The sequence below is a fragment of the Zeugodacus cucurbitae genome, chromosome 3 (genome assembly GCF_028554725.1).
Source record: "Zeugodacus cucurbitae isolate PBARC_wt_2022May chromosome 3, idZeuCucr1.2, whole genome shotgun sequence".
Taxonomy (NCBI): Eukaryota; Metazoa; Arthropoda; class Insecta; order Diptera; family Tephritidae; genus Zeugodacus; species Zeugodacus cucurbitae.
The window spans coordinates 8348399-8365773 of NC_071668.1; the positions used below are offsets into that span (position 1 = coordinate 8348399).

A 17375-nucleotide genomic window follows, 5' to 3' on the forward strand; every position below is an offset into this window, starting at 1 on the left:
TCGAGACTTTTATATTTTAATATTTTTATTTTCAGTAAAAATTAGGGTCTTGATGCACTAAGCGAAGTTGATTTGAAACTTTGACCTCTTTTCCTCAAAATCATTTTTAAGAAACTTTTCTCGAGACTTTATCTATTAATATCTTTATATTCATTAATACACTGAAGGAAGCTTTGCAGTGTTGATTTGAAACTTGAAACATTGAAAATCTTTTCGTCAAAATCGTTTTTAAGAAAATTTTCTCGAGCCTTTATCAGTTAATATTTTTATTTTTTTAAGTATAGTATTGTTGCGTTGACCAAATCGCGAAGGGAAGAGTTTTTCTGGAAAATTGAAGAATTTGGTTTTTTTCTCTTTGGCTAAGATCTTATAGATCACATCTCCTGAATTATCCACCTCTTTGAAGATTGCCAGATCCACAGTGAAGTCACTGTTAGAAGTTTTTAGTCCATCTTCTGGGTAGTTGTTACTACAGATTACCGACTTTTTATACTCAAATAATTTAAAAAAATTGGTGACATAATAATAAAGCGCACTAAATGAAGAAAAACGATTTCGAAAATGGTTTTAATACGGCAAATGTAATTAATATCAACTACATAAAGTTTTAATAAAAAAATAGATATATTCACGTTACTACCAATTCCACATTTTCGCTATTCTCAATATATTCACTTTTGTAAGTCTCAAAGATTTCACGTACAGCTTCGACGACTTTTGCGTGTATCTCTGCGACATATGCTGGATCCGGATTGGTAGTACGCTTGACATCAATCGGACTGCCGACTGCGTAAATAAAAATGAAAAATATTTAATTATATTTAGCGTACACTTTATAAATTACAGCACAGCTACTTCATTATGCATTAACTTACCCACAAGCGTTACACGCTTTTTGTAAGGCAAAACGAAATTGAAACGACCCTTCATTAAGACAGGTACATAGCCGAAATATTTTTTGTGAAACCTTTGTATTGGTCGAAACCAGGATTTGTCCAGTATCGTATATAAATCATTTTCGCCGAATCCAAAGGATGGCACAATTGGTGAACTACATATGAGAAAATAAATATATAATTTTGGGAAATCGCGTGATATGAATAATGACAGCTTACCCCGTTTGTATGGCCAATTTCACAAAGCCGAAACGTTTCTTCAACAGAATCGTATACTTGCCCGGTTCGGTAAGCTGCGATTCTTGTGCGCCGCCCACTGACAAGCCCACCATATACGATGTGTAACCGTCGGCGTTATCCGGATGTTCGGCATCATTTGATTTATTTAAATAGTATAGCAATGACTGCTTCGATACTGGTATATAGCCAAACCAACGCCATATTTCACGTAGCACCGGTGTCCAGAAATTAACATTCAAAGTGGCGACCTTCGGCCGTATGCCGGGGAATAAACGCAGAAATGGTTGTATATCGTGCAATAAATTTATGGATAAACCGATGCTGAAATGTGTAATAATAATAATAATGATGGATATCAAATTGTTGCTGTAGAAAATATCGTTTATATTATAGAAATATTCAAAAAAATATTTTTTTTTTTGTTTTTTGCTGTGTGCTTTATTGTTTCATAGGTAGATCAGTGTAAAATGTTCTCTAAAATATATTATGTGCTATATTTATATACTTACGTCAGCAGTCCATGCGGAAAATATGCTAGGATATAATTTCGATTTGGTGGAATCTCTGCGGTCTTCCGTATTTCTACAGGAAAATATCCACGCATGAAGCCAAAAAAGTACTTCGAACGTAAAAATACGGGACTAGCACATGGAAAAAACATAAAAATGATAAAATAACTCAAAACGGTTATAAAAACGATTTAAAAATTTGTATGAATAAAATAAAAAAATATAAACTATGTTTTATTACTTATATTAGAAAACATATATATTAATATATAAATAATATATAAAAATATATAAATTTTATTTTATTATTTTTAATAAAAAAAAATTTTTAATAAAATGTTCTAATAAAATAAAAAAACATTTTATTAGAAAAAAAAAATCATTTTTGAACAAAAAACATTCAAAACTGTTTCGATTACGGCATTCTAACCTTAAAAATGTAATTAATATTTGATAAAAATAATACTTTTAAACAAAAAAAAAATGATTCTAAAATATTTATATATTTTAAATTATATTGATTTTTGTACGTAAACCTTACCCATTGCCATCGTAGGCGCTGTGGTATACATGGTAGTTAATCAGTATATATATTATATATACACAGATCACTGTTTTAACAAGTAAACTGCCAAAGATCTGCACAAGGATATTAAAAAAAATATTTATTAATATTAAAAAATAACTAAAAATATTAAGGATTATTTATAAAAATGTATTTCTTTTCAAGCCTTAATCTTACAAAGTCTTACCAATCCTTTAATTATATACCAATAGAAAATGAATGCCGAGGAGTAAAATAGAAAGAAGCTTGCATGGATTACGATTATTTGCACTAATTCCTTTAATGACATCATTTTGAGTATATTTCCTTAATTATTTAAATTCGAATTAGGCAGCCTAGAATAGCGACTGGAACGTATGAAATCGTTAATAACACTGAAAGCAATAAACGGATATTCGCAGCTGAAAGGAAGTGGTTACATACTTTGTAAGCAATAAAAATAAAAATAAAAACAATCGTTGGCATATGTTTAAAGGTGAATATCTGTAGCCATTTTTTTATTATAATTGCATTATTTTTCTTATTAGTTCGTTTTGCTGTTAACGCAATTAACTACACTAAACTGAGTAACTGTGAAGGAGAAAAAGTTCAGCAACAATAATGTACTGAGCAATTTCTTTAATTCAATAATTGTTGAAGCTCGACCTGACTCCATTTTTTATAAGCTTTCAGTGATTCTCAGTAATAGCCGTAAAGTCTTCCAAAGGTTATTTTTCTTTAAAAGGTAACATTTTAATTGCATTTTTATATGTTTATACACATTTCTAGAGAGAACATTTTTTCAAGTGGCGCACAAAATTCTACATTGCTCCGATCTGAACCGGACCAAAGTGCATTAATATTCTTTAGAAAATAATATATATACTATATATTTAAATACACTCATACAAATATGTGGCCAGACAAAAACAGTAACGCTTGTAATACAATAATAGTAATATTCATTTAATAATTACATTTTTTCGATTGAGTTTAAGTCTTCAGTGAATTTCTATATTTATATTTTTAATACACCTTCTTTATTTACTTAGGTATACACCATTCAAATAATAGAAGAAGGTGAATTATACCTACATTTTTATATTGTTTTCATATAAACTTTCATAGTATAACTAATAATGTTGTTTTTCAATAAAAACTAAATTCGATTTTGAATGCTTATTTTGAAAAACGGTTACATTTTTTCAGATATAACTCAAAATTTTGAAAAAAAAATTGATTTGAATACTCAGAAAAAATCGATTTTGTCGTGTGGTGTATGTGCCCTCCACTTACAATTCAAGCAGCTAAATAAAATCAGATTATTCGCGCTTAAAAATTCGCTCCAAAAAATTGACTCTATTCAATAAAGTTGTGTAGTTTTCAAAGTCTTTGATAAACCCTGTTAAACACTCTCAAGCACAGGGAGAAAAACTAAATATGTATAATACCACAAACATAATTGATATTAAATTGGTTTTAATATATTTTGACTTCTACTTTTACTAACAATAAAAATAACAATATTATTAAATTTATTATTTCATAACGAAAAATAAGTTTTTGCATAAATATTTTTGTTTTCAAATGCACCACCCTCTGCCACTTTGTATTTCATTTTTAATGCAACTATTTTTAATTTCACGCAACGCAGCACTGGCTGGCAACGCTACAATTGCGCCAGTCACAAACGTCAAGTGTCAGTCATTGGATGAAAACGAAAAGTAATCGGCGGAAAAATTTAGACGGAGCAAACGAATTGTATGAATATATACAATTGTTGCAGAAAATAAAAAGAAATTTTATTTCTTAAGTGTTGTTTACTACAAATGCGGTAGTTATATTTAGTAAATAATCAGCGAAACGAATATGTGCGCCTGGTGAAAAGTGTTTTAACTGGTAAGGAGAGTTTAGCCAGTTGATTTTATATGGCACAACTTTAGAAAATTGTGTGTGTTTTGCAAGTAGTAATGTACACGTACAAATGTATGCGAAAAGCCTGGCGACCAGTCAGGTAACAAATGCAAGTGTACTATTCATTTGATCGCGCAAGGCTATCCACTTAACTTGCTAATCAGAAATCACGTTACATACCAATTGGAAATCGCTTAGCTGGCATTGTAAATGATATCAAAAATATTGTTTTTTTTGTATGTAAATGGTTAATGAAAATATTGCTTGGGTTTGTGCGCAACTTCCGGTGCGGTATTTAACAAGTGGCGAGAATTGATACTTTATGCATATTTGTAATGTGCGCTTTTGTAAAGATACAATGCATGCTGTGGTGATGGCAGATGGCTGTTTAAGAAATCAGTATTTGCGCTTATAAAGAAAACAAGTTTAAATATATGCAGTTTCTTCTAGTAAACGCCAAAATAAATAGAAATATTGTGATTACATGTGCACAAAAATGTCAATGAGGGACGCACGTCAAGCGGTATAAAGGAGATGCAATTATAACTTACAACATTTTGCACTGAATGAGGTAAGTGAGCTGTGTTGATTATATTTTAACTTAGTTGTCATCAATGGTTTTCATTTATTGCATATATTTCAGAAATTTTGGATAATTATCCTGATATTTTTATATTGTGACAGCAATATTTATTTTAACTCAGCAGTTTATAACAAAAGCTTTAAAATATCACAATTTATGTGTCAAGAAAAGTGTTTTCAAATATTTGACCAATAGTTATTTGTTAGTTTATTCGATTTTTGTTTGTTGCAATGCGCAATGTTAGGTCCGGCTAATAATTTACTTGCTACATTTATACGAAGGCACTATGCTCTTTTCGAGTTGCATGGTCAGCTAACATATCCAGTATAAACTATTTGTATTTATACGGGGTGGTAGAATGCTGTATGAGTGTATGCGATATCGCATGAGCCACAAAAAAACCGGTTAATCGGCATTACACATAAATAATAAAGCCACTTCAGCGAGTCACAGTTTTTTTTTGTTAGTAGCGTAGTTGTAATTTCTATTAGCGTTATTATATCTTATGCTTTTATTGGGTTTATTCTTTCGAAGCCTTGGCTTTGTATGATGAATTGCTAGACTTGACTTCGACTTATAAGCGCATACATATATACTTTTTTGTATACTTAGTTATGTATATACTTCCTTATCGTTGAATATTTCTTTGTGCTGTGCTTTTATAAATACAAATTGATACGCCGTATACTTTTGCCTATACATATGTACATGAATGTATGTTTTTGTACGTATTTTGGCTTCAATATATAATTTCTTCAATATTTATTTATATATGTAAGCATGTATGTAGTTATAACTCCATTTTTCTACCTCACCTTGAAATTGTGAGTTTGCTAGTTCGCAAGTTATAGCCAAGGGTCTCAGCATGTCTTCTCCGCCTACTTGTCAAGTACATACCTTTTAAATATACGCAACTGTTGGACTTGAAACAAACGAAATTCTTTTATTTCCTTAAAAAGTGCACTTCTCAATGCGAAATGCAATAAAATTGCCAGCGTCAACACGTCAAACCACTGTATCGCCATACCATATACTTATTGGTAGTTGCGAGTATCAGCAACATGTTGCTTGCTGTCTTTTGCCCCAATTGGTAGCAAGTACAAAAAAGGCTATTGCCTGCTATAAGTAAACAATGCAATGCCACTGCAACTAGAATGCCGTCGAACTGGCTTGTTGCAAGGTTAGCATCGGTAATTTATGTTGGATGCGCCTAGACTGGATGCAGTATTCCGGTTACCATGTTATTACTTATGCGGGCATGCCACACACGCAATAGTAGACGACACTGCAATTTAAGAGTTGTGTTGCGTTTAGGCTACAGTCTTGCAGAAATCGTGCAGTTATAGAACGCTTAGTATTATTCCATGAATTCTTGATCTACAACTGTATATATGTATGTGCATATGGTCTTATTATATATTTTTATGGTTTACAGAAATAGCAACTTTCGCAGCTCCATTAAAGCGTGTATTTCATTATAAAAATCACTTAATTGTTATTTTCTATTTTTTATCTTTTCTATGAATTAATTTTGTTATATACTTTTGAGTTTTTCTTTACCGCAAAGCGGCAATAATAAAGTTTCTATGACAATTCACATCATCGCGTCTTTTTACGCCAATCCCACTTGACACTTTTCCGGCTCTCCAAGCACATGGTAGACACACACTCAAACATACGCCGGTTCGTCGTAGCGCACACAACTAAAAAGTGCCGCATTTCAAGCATAAAAAATGTTGATGACTTTCGAATGATGCTGTCGGACACATGCTCAACCAACACCAAATGACCAAACAATGAACCAACCACGACCAGTCAACCAAGTAATCGTCCAACCGACTGAGTTGTTTTCATGGTGAATCTGGCTTTAACGAATGTTACATTTCACGCTGGCTTTTCTAGTTGGAAGATTTTTAGCTTTTTTTTAATTTTTTTTTTCTATTTTTGGCTTCAAAATAGATATTTATCACTGAAGCATACATTTTCAGATTTTACAGTACTATTTTAATGTTGTCATCAACATCTCCGCTGCACAGGAAATGCTTCCCATTTCTTCTCTGCTTCTACTTGTGCTTGTGCTTCGATTCTTTATTTTTATGCTTTGTTGCCTAAACTTTGTGTGTTTGTGGTGTTAGTGCTCTAGTGCTTGCTGCGCTGTGCTGTGAATGTGGTGGAGTAGTGTTAGCGCTGGGTAAGCGTTGTAAGCAGCGTTGTGCAGCGTCATTGCGGACAAGCTGCCGCAACGTAGAGAACATGGCCACTTGTACGGTCTGTCAAATAATGCAAAGTGTTAGTGGCGGTGCTGTTTTAAGCTTGAAAACTTAGCGCGCTGGACAAGAGCAATGTCATCGAAGTTGAGTACGTGTACAAGTAGCAGAGGCACTTTTTAAAATTTATAGTTTTTTCTATGATTTACTTCTTTGTTGTGCAACCGGGCAATTGTCAGTCACTTGTTGGTTACAATGTGCCGGTGTTAGTACACTAACTGCTATTTGATTTTGTGTTGCACCATTTTTATTTCATTTTTTTCTCAAATCTATTTATTCTGATTATTTAAGTGAAATCTTCTCTACTTGGTTTTATTCAACAAATTCCGCTACAAAGCATTCTTACATCCCACATTGTTGTTGTTTATTTTGTATTTTGCTTTCCAGCAGTATTTTTATATTCGTGGCATAGCATTTTGTCTGCTACTGTCTCAAATCGTCATGCGATTTAGTGTTGTTGTTGGTGTTGTTGTTGTATTTTTATTTTGTGATTTTAAATAGACTCTTCGTTTCTTTGAGTAATGCTTTCGAAATGTGTGTGCGTGTGCTTTTGTTGATTTTTATTTCCCCTCAATCGTTCTTACTTGCAATGCCAATAAGCGCACTCACTGTCTCTGTCGCCGACGCTCAACTGCCACAAAATCACCTCCTCGCCGCTTTTTTTCAATCATATTTACATTCATTTATGCGCATGTGAGCTGTCTGTCGTCTTCATGTGTCCCACATTTTTGCTGATTTCGATTTACTTAATCATAACGGCATACAATTTCGAGTTGAAATTTCGAAATCTCTCATACTTGCACGTAATTTCATACACATTACACTAGTTAACATGAAAAAATGTTCCTACCTTGTTATTATTATTATTAGAATCAAATTTTGTTGTTAATAAATTTTGTACAAAATTAAAATTTTTTTTTATAAAATTTTTCTAACTTTTATTTTTTTTTTGTCAGAAACTTGTAGTACAGTGTTATCACTCATTACACTTTGATTCCAAATGCCGTTTTTTTGTTGAATGTTTCTGTTTAGCTTCAAAATATTCATCCACAATTTGTTCATTTGTTTTTATTAAAACTGCAATCAATCGCTTGTCTGCCCTCCAACAGTGATAACCTTTTATTCCATATAATTTACAGCTAAAAACTCAGTAAAGCAAACATTTAATACTAATTATAAACACATCATAACAAATGAAATATAACAGTATTTTTCGATTATATACAAATACCCAGATTTTTCACGTTCAAGGTCACGGCAGTGGCCTTTCCTTAGCAAATCGAAATCTTTCATTCATATTTGTTCATTTCTGAACACTCACTTTTCGGCTTTAAACAAAGCAACGTCTTTCAAAAATATTCTACTTCATGCCTCTAACGAAAGCAGCAAGTCTCAGCGTCTTCACTAGTTCTCTTGTTTTCCTAAGACAAATATTTGTCGATAAACTTAAATCCAGCTTTGCGTTTGGTGTTCGAGCGCATCTTTCGGCCGCTGGCTATTGATATTAAAGATTTTGTTTTGCTTTCTATCCACGCTTAGTCGATTTTATGTATTTTACAGTTAATATTATTGTAATTATACAAAAGTCAACAGTGAAATTACTAATTTATGTGGTTTTTAACGTTAAATGCTCAATTACATGCAAAGTAAGCAATTAATTTCTGGTGGTTCGCTTTGTGTTGGAATTTTGGTGATTTCACTCTTATTCTAAGCCATAAATAAAGCTAAAGAAGTAAATTTTGGAACAAGGGATTGCATATTTGGAAGTAACTTTTTTGGAAAAGTGGGAGTGATCCCGCCCTCAAATAGGTTATTTGTATATATCTTGCAAACCAATAAAGCTATATAAACCTTTTTGTAGTAAATTCCCTTACGTACCCCATTACACACAAAAATGGGTGAAATCGGTTAATAACCACGCCCACTATGGTTATGTTGAAAATTACTTAAAGTGCGTTATCTCTAACGGAAAACACCAGAAAAACTAAATTTTACAGAAGAAATGACAAAAGGAAGCTACACTCAGTTTTTTTAATAAGAAATGGGCGTACGGTCGGACACTTATGGATCAAAAACCATATATCAGAAACTACTCGACCGATTTTAATAAAATTCGGTATATAATATTTTCTTAACACCCTGATGATACGGACGGAATATGGTTGAAGTCGGCTTACTACCACACCTACTTTCCATATAACTCAGTTTTGTATTCCATCTGATTCCTTCACTTTATAAAATATACATTAGGAACCAATGAAGATAGCGGAATAAAACTTTACACAAATACTGTATATCATCTGTTGCTTCACATATGGAAAAATTGTCGAGATCGGGCTATATCTTTTCAAGGCCTCCGGATATTGAACATGAAAACCTCAGTGCAAGGGTAATTTTTTACCTAAAATATCGGTAAATCTCTAAGAAATTTTCATGTAATTCATTACCAAAAATGATTAAAATCGGGTTATAAGTTCCCCTAGCTCACATATATCTAATTATAGGTTTTTCAAAAATACGGTGGGCTTTATTCCGCATATATCGGTTAATATGTGAGATATCTTAGCAAAATTGAGCATATAGTCTTGGATATAGTGTTCCTTGACGGTGAAAATGAGTGAAATCGGTTAAGGAATTACCTCAGCCCTCATATACTATATATGACGATTTTCGTTATTCTATGGGACTTTATGTTATGTTATAAATTACGAAAATATAAAATGCTCGGTTGCACCCGAACTTAACCTTTCCTTACTTATTTTCTTCGCGTTTTTTTTTAAATTTCTAGTCCTGAAATGAAAATAATACTGGTTAGGGTACTAATTAAAGATTTTTCTATATTCTATCAAAAATTCCCAAAAATCTATGCGAAACTCAACAAAATTGTTTCGTTATAGATTCGTGTCAAGGTTTTGTTATCTATTTCTGATATACAGAGCCACATTTTTCGAGTGAGTTATATTATATTAACTGTGTACCAATAATACAGATAATCCTCCAAAATATCCCACGCACCCCACTCACCACCCTTCAATAATTATTATTTATATTTTATCGACTAAGATAAGTAACTTATTGGATTGGCCGGTTGAAATGACATTTGCCCCAATTTGTTGCTGATTTATAGAACGGCAAATTCTAAATAAATTTCAAAAGTAAATTAAGCGGTATTTCTAATTAAAACTTATCTCAACTCAAGTGACTTTATCTACTCAATTAAGCCTACGGAAATTATTATTATTTTTTATTAAAATTAGAACTAATAATATTGGTAGATATGCTGTGTGGAACTAATTTACTCATCCCACCTGTACGAGTGTGTGTTTTCATATACGTACAGATACATTTTTTATCTACTATGTAGTAAACTATCTCACAAGTTATTTATTGCCTTGCATTAACTGTAATGAGAACTTAAGTCAGTGCAAAAGCCTTTCATGCTCACATTTTCAATTATATTTATGCAAATTAATTTTTTTTTACAAATTTTATGACTACAATTTTGTATTGTCAACTTATTGTATTGCTAATTGCAAAGAGTTACAAGCTTGTAGTTATATGACGGACGACCTACATATTAAATTGAATGGTTTTGGTTAAGTGCCGGCATTGTTTGTTTAAATATTGAATAGAAATTATTATCGGAAGATCTTAACTACTTAATTGAAATGTTGATAGTTTGCGGTTGCGGTCCAATGAAATTTCTTATTGTTTTTTACTAACTTTTGATAATATTTTATTTTATGTGATTAAAATCAGATCAAATCTGAAATTGTAAGAGTGAAAAGTACACGTTTTTTATTATAACAAAGGTTCTATCTGAATCTTATCATCGAGTATTCAATGAAATAATTTAAATATTTTTAAATACGCCAGAAACCCGAATTTCACTATCGATGAGATGCGATTTTTTTAATCGTTATAAAAATCAGCTCTCGAATTTCAGTTTTCGAACTTTAATGATAATGAGATTTTTTTAATCTGACTTAACTGGAGACAAACGCTATAAAATCAATTTTCGAACTTTCATGAAAATTAGATTTTTATATCTGGCTTAACTGGAAATCAACTTTAAAAGTTGTTGAAAATCAATTTTCTAATTTCCGTTTTCGAACTTCGATTTTCGAACTTTATGATGATGCGATTTTTCTTAATTTGACTTAACTGTAAAGAAAATTTTTAAAAATCAGTTTTTTAAACTCAGTTTTCGAACTTCGAATTTCGAGCTTTAATGATGATGAGATTTTTCTTAATTTGAGTTAACTGTAAACAAAATTTATAAAAATCAGTTTTTTAAACTCAGTTTTCGAACTTCGAATTTTAATGAGAATGAGAGTTTTTTTAATTTGGCTTGACTTGAGACATACGTTATCAAAGTCAATTTTCGAACTTCAGTTTCGAATATCAATTTTCGAGCTTCGACTTTCGAACATTATTTCAAACTGCCAGATTTGAGAGTTTGCAACGCTGTTTTTACCAAAATAAACTATCCATTATTTTAGAAACAGAAGAATAAATCGCCTTCGTGCTTAATACTGCTTTTAATCTTCTAATTCAAATTACATTTTTTCCTTAACACAATAGCTAGCACTATGACTGCTTAGTTACTCTCAACACATTGCGCAAAACCTACACTTTAATTCATTGAATAAATTACAAGCAAGCAGTCAGACAATCTTTGTGCGCTACTAATTATCAAAGTAAATGATTTGTACTATTTACATTGAAAGCATTTTGCTTGCAAATTGCAAATCCTCGAATAATTCAACAAACTCGTAATTCCCTAAATCAACATTTTCGCCATTTTTCTTTCACTGCATTGCAGCTGAAAACACTACATCCATAGATTATAGCGTAAAATTGAATTTATGGCCAAGTTGGCTGTGGGAATAATTAAATTGTATGCAGGCAATTTAACCATTTAGTTGTGAGAGCAAAACAGTGTTCAACTGGCAGACACGACGTTGCTGTTGCCCATTTCCGACATTAACTAAAATTACGATCTACATACCTATTGTATATGGTTGTATCATGTATCCGTATGTACCGTTGTACCAAACTATATGTAGATCGATATCGATAACGTGCGCCAAACAAAATGTGCCAACACAGAGATAAGTTTTGTTTAATAATAGCTAATGGTGTCAGCAACATTTCTCTAATCATTTTAAGTGAATGCCTGCGAGCGAGCGAGCTTGCGAAGTTTGCTGAAGAAGGGTTCCATTGCCTACTTTGTATATGTACCATATGTACAGTGTGGGGGAATATTGTTCGGATGCTTGGAATGTCCTTAACTTAACACCATATCGAGAGTTTTTCCTTTAAAATAATTTTTTAAATCGTGATTTTAAAGAAGACCTCCTAATTAATATATATAAATTGTAGATTAACATGGCCTATGTCGCTTTTCCATAGTTTATTAACTTTGGAGCTTATATTCACTCAAGAGAAGGGTTTCTTTTAGATTTTATAATTTCCTCTAACGTTTTTTTTTTAATTTCTTCCTCCTGTTTCTTGGATCTACTCCTTTTTACAAAAAATAATTGAAGAAAGCTATCTGGTAAACAATATTGTAATTGCTAATCAAGTGTAAGAGATCCAAAAGTAAATGCTTCGTCTAACCTGTCCTCCAAAATTGTGCTTTTTGAAATCTTTAACGAGTTCGGCAGTAGTTTACGTACCTTTTTCATCCTCCTTCCTAAATCAGTTCGTGTAGAAGTGAAAAGTGTTCAAACTAGAGAAACTTTCAACCACCTAAGGCATCTTTAACAGTTCATATGTTATCTCCAGTATTATTCTTCTCTTTATGTAAGGATTCCACTATCTTCAAGAGAAACTAGTACGAGATTTGAGTTTTCCATAACCTAAACAGTAGAACTGTTTACTGTAAAAAGACTTGAAAAAATGTAACAAGTTTCTCAGTAGAGGCCGGTTAATTATGGCTTTTCCGTACCTTTTTCGTCCTCCTTCATATTTAAGAGTCCAAATGTGATCCACAATAGTCTTCTTCATCTCTCTGTGTAGGGATCTCACCATCTTACAGAAAAATTGGTAACAGATTTGAGTTTTCCCACAATCTTTTCATGTTGTTTACTGTAAATACACTCGAAAAATCGTTATTACTTATTTCAAATAAGATCTAACCATCTTGGAATTGCCAACCCTTCCTGTTGACCAATTCGGGACGCTTCTGGTCGATCGCCATAGTTGATAATTCCCTTCCAATCCCACCAAACACACAGCAAAACTTTCCTCTTCGTCAATCCCGGCTATGCCACTATTTGGGACGATTCACCGGCCTTCGACCACGACCGTCTTCGTTTGATATTGTCATATGTGATCCACTTTTCGTCGCCAGTCGTCATCCGCTTAAAAAATGGGTCGAGTTCGTTCCGTTTCAGCAGCATATCTCAGGCGTTGATTCGGTCAAGAAGATTTTTTTGTGTCAAATCATTCGGCACCCAAACATCAAACTTTTTTATTATCCAGCCTTCTTCAGATGGTTTAAAATGGCTTGGTGACTAACTCCTGTCTCCTGGGCGATGTCACGAGATGCCATATGCCGGTCTAACTCGATATTTTCCATCATTTGATCGGTATTCGTCGTCACAGGTCTTCCGCCAGCTGGCTTATACCTGGTGTCGTTTTCACCCGCTCTGAATCATTCCTACGCAGTTCGAAGTGATACAGTACCAAGGGAGATATTTGCCAACCTAATATTAAATAGTCTGGCATATTCAAAAAGGGAAGATATTTCCCAATTTCATTATTGAATAGCTTTGCTGTTGCTTTCAAAGGTAAATTTGTTTGAAATGTGTGTGAAGCATACGAATATTATTTTGAGATACTGTACCGTACACAGTAACCAAGCATATATAATACTATTTAGTGCGTTACTAATTTCGACTCCCTTGACAACAATTAAATCGAATGCGTTCATTTAGTTGGCATATCTAAAGATGATATTTAATTGCGTACATTCGGTTGCGTGTAGAAAATATTGAATATTTATTTGGCATATCTTGTTGCCAATTTACGATGCCACCTACACCATGGGAAACGCATACACACGTGGCGATCTCTGTGTTTACAACTGTATAAACAAATATACACATTTCACAAATTGGCTGACGCCAATGGCCTTTACCGGCTGCAACACGCTTTGTCAATTTTAATTTACTGCAGTAACTATAGTGCGCTATAGCTACAAACATATTCATATGTATGTATGTATGTATGTAGATAGGCGTATATGGAAGAGTTGAATGAACATGCACACGTGGCTTGTTCACACATTGGTCTTAATTGTTGGCGGAAATCTGTGGATGCACAGAACTTCACATATGTCTATGGCTTAGTGAGAGCCTTGCTATCAAATTCAGTTTCCATGAGTGCATAAATAGACACCTCAGTATGTATGTGCGTGTAAGAATAATTGTGTAATAAGAACATAACTTCTGTTTACATATGTACATACATATCTACATACTCGTAGATAGCCTGGTAAGTGTAAAACAGCTGTCAGTAGATACAGCTACCAGCTGCTCTGCATCTAAATTACTACACAAATCCTCTGCTGACTGACTGCCAGTGTCGTCTCTACATAGTAAGGTGCCTGTGTGTATGTGGAGTAGCGCATGTAGAAGTGCGAAATTTATGCATAACCGTACGTGCATGTATTGTAAATTCTCTTTGTAGTGTACATTTTTTTCTTCATTTGCCATACCATTGTGGACCAAAACCAGCGGCAGCAAAGTTCTTCCTGCCGCCACCACCCACAAACCCAACCTGCTCGCGCACACAAAAGCACATACATAGAAGCATGTGCCTTACCTCACACTCTACTTCAAATGCTTTGAATACCATTAAAAACATCCGCACCAACAACAACAAACACTACCAGTTGTGCATGTAAAGGGTGGATTTTTAGACGAAGAGATGCGACTTAAGAGGACTATTCTGTCGGCCCGTTTGGGTGTCATTTTTTAGATGATTTTCCATAAAAAGTTGTCAAATCACATGAACTAGGTGACCTAATGCCAATCTCATTTATTGCAAAGTTTGTTTCAATACATTAAATAAAATAGGCCCTATAAAAAATAAAATACCCCTATACCCCATGAAGACTTTTCTGTCAACGGACTGTCGCATCTATTGCAAAAAAAATATCCCTCTAAAAAGTAAAATAACCCCCTAAAAAGTAAAACAACACTCTAAAAAATAAAATATCTCTAAAAACACCCTTTATATATTTTGTATTTTTCCTGCTGCCTTGCAACAAACACTATACCCAATATCCCTAAAGCTCCCTGTCACTGCCGCACTACGCATTGGCCTCAGGGGAACAAGAAATGGAACACTAATGTTTTTTCCGTGCCACCATTTTTCCCAATTTTTTTTTCTTTCGAATGCTTTTTGTTTCCTTCAACTTTAATGCTATTTGGTCGAGTCTTTGCGAGCTGAGGGATATCCCATTCCTTCAAAAGCAAATGTGCGTGGAAAAATGTGCTCGAAATGTACAAAATAAGAAATGGAATATGTGAGATACTTCGGTGTTTCGGCACATTTTTTTGTTGTATTTGAATTTTTTTCCCCTACAAATGCGTATTCAGAGCAAAAAACGAATTTGATGGCATATTTGTGCAGTTTTTCTTGAAATTTCAATACTTTTTTCGTTGTATGTCGTTCAAAAGTCAAGTAGTTTTTATTATTTTGAAGGCAATAAATAATTTTTACATTTAAAGTTGGAAGAAATAAATGTCAACTAAAAGTAAAATGAATTTTTCGAAAATTACTTTTTAATCTGTGTTCACACACGTCAACTTTTCTTGCGAAAATTGGTTGAACTGTTTGTACTTTTTCAGCTTAACTAAAAAACTATTGAAAAATTGTCTGAAAAAGATATTTTAAATTAATTTGAGTCGATACAATTTAGACATAAGTGTGTAGTGATACCTTAAGGGAACTTTTAGAACTTTTAGTAAACCAACCATTGTGGCCTTAAATATATATTTATAACAAGACTACGGCATCTAATATTTTTAATGAAGCTCTAAATGACATTCGCTTTTTCAATATTTGCTATTTCAATTTCATACTTATGACAAATGGTACTGCTGTTTAAATATTTACCTTACCTTTCATATATGATCATATGTACAAAACACATGTCCGTATTAAAAAGTTCACCAAAATAGGTTATTTATACAGTTGTGTTGCAAAAAAAAAAAAGTTCATGTTTCTCTAAGAATTTTAAAATAGCACTATAATCAACTAGTTAGTGAACTAATAAGACTTAAACTTAAGTTGGAGTCTTCTGCAATTTTTCGAAGTTTAAACTGTAGATAGATCTAAATTGTTGTAATTATAGTTATAAAATACGAAAAATTAAGTAAAATAACAGTTTGAACTATAAAGAATCTGACATATTTTCGAAGATCTCAAAAACACTTTATTTGTTAAGCTCAAACCTCCACCTCAGCCAACTTCATGTTACAGTAATTATGTACTTCCGCTGAAGTACAGCATATTTCAATCCATGACTTTCTGGCATTCTATTTTGAGCGTCTTTGATTTTTACCGCTGTGCATCGATCTTGCAGACTCTTCAATTAAATGAAAATCACAAGTACATGCATTTTGGGTGTTTCAGCATAGTTAGATGATATCAGCAATTTTCTATCTAACCTTCAACAATTTCTTCATGATAATTATCAAGAAAAAACATCAAATCACAAGACAAAATAATACAATGTGAGAGCGTCAACTTTCTTAAAATATCATTGAATGTGTTATTGTTGTTGCTACAACAGACAATGCAAAAGTAAGCAACACTTTGAAAATGCTTATTGTTGTTACGCTCTTCTTTTGACATACACACCGTATCGGAGTTGAATGAAAGCTCAAAGCAATATATTGTATAAGTATGTACATATGGATGAAGAAGTTAATGTCACGTGATGCTTTCATTAAAAAATCCAAATAATTAAAAATGAAACGTATTTAGCTTGTTTAGAGCAGAAGTGGCATAACTCAAAAATATGAAAAATTAAAAAAGTCATTATCTTTCAAGAATTTCATGCTTTTTCCATATTTAAATATTACAACGGTATTTTAAAACTAGTTTTTACTTCATTCATCATCTCATTTACTATTCACTCTCAAGTATTTTCCTTAGTTGCCATCTTTGAGTGCAATTTTCTTCATTTTTGACATTTGTGAGTTACGGCATTCTTTGTGTCAACAAACTTTTTGTTCAAATATGTATGCATCTATATATGTTCAACTTCGTGTAATCATAAGAATAATGCTAATTTTGCAGAATTTGGCTTTTGTCGTAATAAGTTTACTTTTCGCTGTCACGTCGCGCTTAATGAAATCTAAATTTTCTTTCCACATATACTTTTCTCTTATTATTAAAATG

At 32.6% G+C, this 17375-nt stretch overlaps 2 protein-coding genes across 6 annotated transcripts in view; one reads left to right on the forward strand and one right to left on the reverse strand.

Moving 5' to 3' along the window:
* Positions 1–536: 536 nt before the first annotated feature.
* Positions 537–2595, reverse strand: LOC105215277 (diacylglycerol O-acyltransferase 2). Of its 2 annotated transcripts, XM_054228046.1 has the most exons (7): positions 2398–2595; positions 2187–2284; positions 1646–1777; positions 1203–1457; positions 1116–1166; positions 876–1051; positions 537–786 (listed from the first exon to the last, which is right to left on the reverse strand). In XM_054228046.1, exons 1-7 carry the CDS (start codon positions 2500–2502, stop codon positions 629–631), a joined length of 975 nt encoding a protein of 324 aa, XP_054084021.1. In that variant the 5' UTR covers positions 2503–2595; the 3' UTR covers positions 537–628. The 2 variants fall into 2 exon arrangements, with proteins under 2 accessions (XP_054084021.1, XP_011187408.1); XM_011189106.3 differs by having other exon boundaries at positions 1116–1457; positions 2398–2593.
* Positions 2596–3864: 1269 nt separating this feature from the next.
* Positions 3865–17375, forward strand: part of LOC105215278 (polypeptide N-acetylgalactosaminyltransferase 5) — a 56664-nt gene continuing 43153 nt past the window's right edge. For 2 of the 4 annotated variants that reach the window (XM_054226651.1, XM_054226650.1), the window contains exon 1: positions 3868–4088. The gene's annotated coding sequence lies outside the window, so the exon portion shown is untranslated. Of the gene's footprint in view, positions 4675–17375 lie in introns of all 4 variants that reach the window. The other 2 variants (XM_054226648.1, XM_054226649.1) reach the window with 2 other exon arrangements.